At 37.5% G+C, this 3,345-nt stretch overlaps 1 protein-coding gene across 1 annotated transcript; it reads right to left on the bottom strand.

Moving 5' to 3' along the window:
* Positions 1-513: 513 nt before the first annotated feature.
* On the bottom strand, positions 514-1,464 carry LOC103210414 (olfactory receptor 52E8-like). Its single transcript, XM_007956338.1, has one exon. The coding sequence runs from the start codon at positions 1,462-1,464 to the stop codon at positions 514-516; it is 951 nt and encodes a 316-aa protein (XP_007954529.1).
* Between the last annotated feature and the right edge of the window lie 1,881 nt (positions 1,465-3,345).

The following is a 3,345-nucleotide window of genomic DNA, read 5'->3' as shown; positions in this document are numbered from 1 at the left end:
GTACAGAAAAGGTTAAAAAAAAAAAATCTAATTTAAACCATATTCCTTGCTTGCATATCCTTTATTATTATTATTTTAAAAAACCTAATTATTTCTAGGTTATACTTTATTTTTTTACAAAATCTTTTTGCATTTCTCTTAATAGCTACAAGTGGCCTAATTACCTTTATTTTGAACAATTCTATGAAAAACAAGTATTGTTTTTACCTTAAAAAGATCTAGAACACCAGATAGTTCTAACAAATAGTTCTTGCTTCAATAAATCCAGTGGTCCTTGAAATTTACTCTTGTATGTCAAATTCTGTGCCAGCGAGAATACAGGAGTTAACAGAGAATGGTAATATATGTATACATTTAGACACAGACAAATACACATGCCTCCAACAATTGCTGACACTAATTATTTTTGATATTCATATGTAAGTAATTGACAAATGGTGATACCAATTTCTTTATTCATTTCATCACAATTGGAAATCTTTGAAGGCCTTATCCCTTCATAGTCTTAATTAATTACTTCTCATTCAGTCTTTTTATAACAAAGAGATTCTGCACTTGCTCCTGGATTTGTTTGGTCCTCAACCCATAAATAACTGGGTTGAGAGCAGGGGGAATAACCACATAGAAGTTAGCTAGGAGTATATGGATACACTGGGGAATACTATGACCAAAACGATGAGTGAGAAAGGAGAACAGAGCTGGGCCAAAGAAAGCTGTGATGACACAGATATGGGAGCTACAAGTATTTAGAGCCTTCAAACGGGCATCTTGAGAAGGAAGGTGGAAGATAGTGTATAAGATCCTAGCACAGGAAATGATGATAAGAAGCACATTCAGAAACAAGATAGAAATATTCCCTAGACCATAATAAAGGTTGACAGTGATGCTGGCACAAGCCAGGCGAGCCACTCCCATATGCTCACAATAAGTGTGAGGGATGATTCTGTGTCCACAATAAGGAAGTCTCAGGAGGAGAAAAATGATAGGAGCAATCATGAATAAGCTTCTTAGGACTACAAGGACAGCAATCACACCAACGGTTCTGTTGGTGAGGATCGTAGTATACCTCAGGGGGTTGCAAATAGCTACATAGCGATCAAAGTCCATGCCCAGAAGTACAATGCTCTCCATGACTGTGAACAAGTGGATAAAAAAGACTTGTGCAACACAGCACCCAAAGCCCAGTTCCTGGAAGCTGAACCAGAAGATGCCCAGCATCTGGGGGATGGTAGCAGTGGAGAGACCTGGGTCAATCCCTGAGAGCATGGCCAGAAAGTAGAACATGGGTTGGTGGAGGCTATGATCAGTCCAGATCACAAACAAGATAATGGCATTTCCCACAAGAGCAGTTAGGTAAACAACACAGAAAGGAAAGCCAAACCAGATTTGTGCAGCATCCCATCCTGGAATCCCCAACAAAAGGAATGAAGAAGGATGGAACTCAGTGACATTGAGAGAAGTCATTCTTCTGCAGGCTGATGGTGGTCATAGTCTTTAAAACTCATTGTCTGTTCCCGTTGGGCAATTCTTCCGTACTTAATAGATCTATACAGATTTAAAATAAAAAGCCCAAGATAAAGTATTGGTATTAGGAATGAATTTCTCTTTGATTCTTTTCCCTTTGAACTCTCCATGTATAAACCTAGTATCAATCCTGACCTGCACCATAAGTATGAAAGGCAGAGGTGCCAACTAGAAGATAACACTGTGTCAGAGTAAGTATGAGTTCAGAGTAAGTAAATACATTACCTCTTCTATTCTTCATGAATTAGACATTATTGGAAGATAGTAAAAATCATGATAATCTTAACAACCAAAACAATTATAATAGCTATCATTAATTGAATACTTACTATTTTCAAGGCACTGTGCTACTAGTAGGAGTTGTGGTGGCATAGTGCCTAAACCACTTGACCACTAACCAGAAGGCTGGCAGTTCAAACCCACCAGCTACTTTCATCTTAAATTCAAGTCCCCCTAGAATAAAGTTTGAGTTCAATTTTTGAAATATGAAGCATAGTGCAAGACTGATTGATAGCTGATCACCATATTGAATGTTTTTCTGTATCAGAGTATATGTGCTGTCACTCTTAAGCATATGGGAGCTCAAACTCATTACATATCCTCTTTTGCCTACTATGCTTTTTTGTTTTCCTCCTCTTTTGTATTTCACTTCTTGTCAAGATAGTATGTATAGTAAAAAGAGGCAAAAGAATAGGATATTTAACATTTCTGCCATTGTGACCTGGGATGAAGTCCTGATTTTAATCTTATTGGTTTTGTGAGCTAGGGTTATGCCATTTGCTATGTTTCTATTTCATCTAGATGTACACATAGTATCACTGATCTGCCATTTTATTCTCTCTCCCAGTAGTCTAGGCTTTGATTCAGTTTCTGTGAATCCAAATGCCAATCTCAAGCATGCATAGCAGACACAGACTCTGATCATTAGCACTCACCAAGATCACTGTCTTCCGTTTGATGGGTCTTGTAGCAACTATGCATCCACTTGTGGAAATATTTACATGGTTTAGAACAGATCCTCAATACTCCTGAGAGATGCCACCACAATGCCTTTGCATGTGGGACTTGTAAAGAAGTCTCCAGGAGCCAGAGTCTGCCGTATCTAGATTAAAGTGCAAAGAAATTCCCCTGGGTTGTTGCAGCAACTGAAAAGAAGCTCTGGGAGGAAATAAGAAGGATTGGTGAGAATGTAAAGAAATTGGAATCCTCATGTATTGCAACTCATAATATAAAATGGGGTAGCCACTGTGGAAAAGTTTGGCGTTTCCTCAAAAAGTTTAACATAGAACTACCATTTCCACTCCTAGATATGTATACAAAAGAATTGGTATTGAACAATTGAACACAAACCCACAAAACTTGTACATACAAGTTGGTACAAAAATGATCATAGTAGCACTATTAATAATTGCCATAAGATGGAAACAAACCAATTGTCCAACAATTTATATATATATATATGGTATGTACATATAATGGAATATTATTTAGTCACAAAAAGGAAAGAAGTACTGACACAGCATGGTTGAACCTTGAAAACAATATGCTAAGTGAAGTCAGTCACATATTTTGTTACTCCTAAGTGAATACTTTTTAAAATAAGGATCAGCAAAAAGCTGGTTCCTATGAGGCAAAGGTTAAAGATGTCCCAAATGTTCAACTTTACCAAACTGTTGTACCACTCCATCATCTCTAACATCAACTACTCCCCCTCCCTCAGTATTCTCCTTTCTGTCTTCTGTAAATATTTACAGCCTTGTAAACCCTATAGGGCAGTCTGTCACTATGAGTCAAAATTGACTGTGTGTTCAGAGAGGGAGA

This window comes from Orycteropus afer, unplaced genomic scaffold (assembly GCF_000298275.1).
Source record: "Orycteropus afer afer isolate SDZICR_OR568_19922 unplaced genomic scaffold, OryAfe1.0 scaffold00014, whole genome shotgun sequence".
NCBI lineage: Eukaryota > Metazoa > Chordata > Mammalia > Tubulidentata > Orycteropodidae > Orycteropus > Orycteropus afer.
Note: the sequence above shows the minus strand (reverse complement) of the source record. Positions and strands in the feature narration are given on the sequence as shown.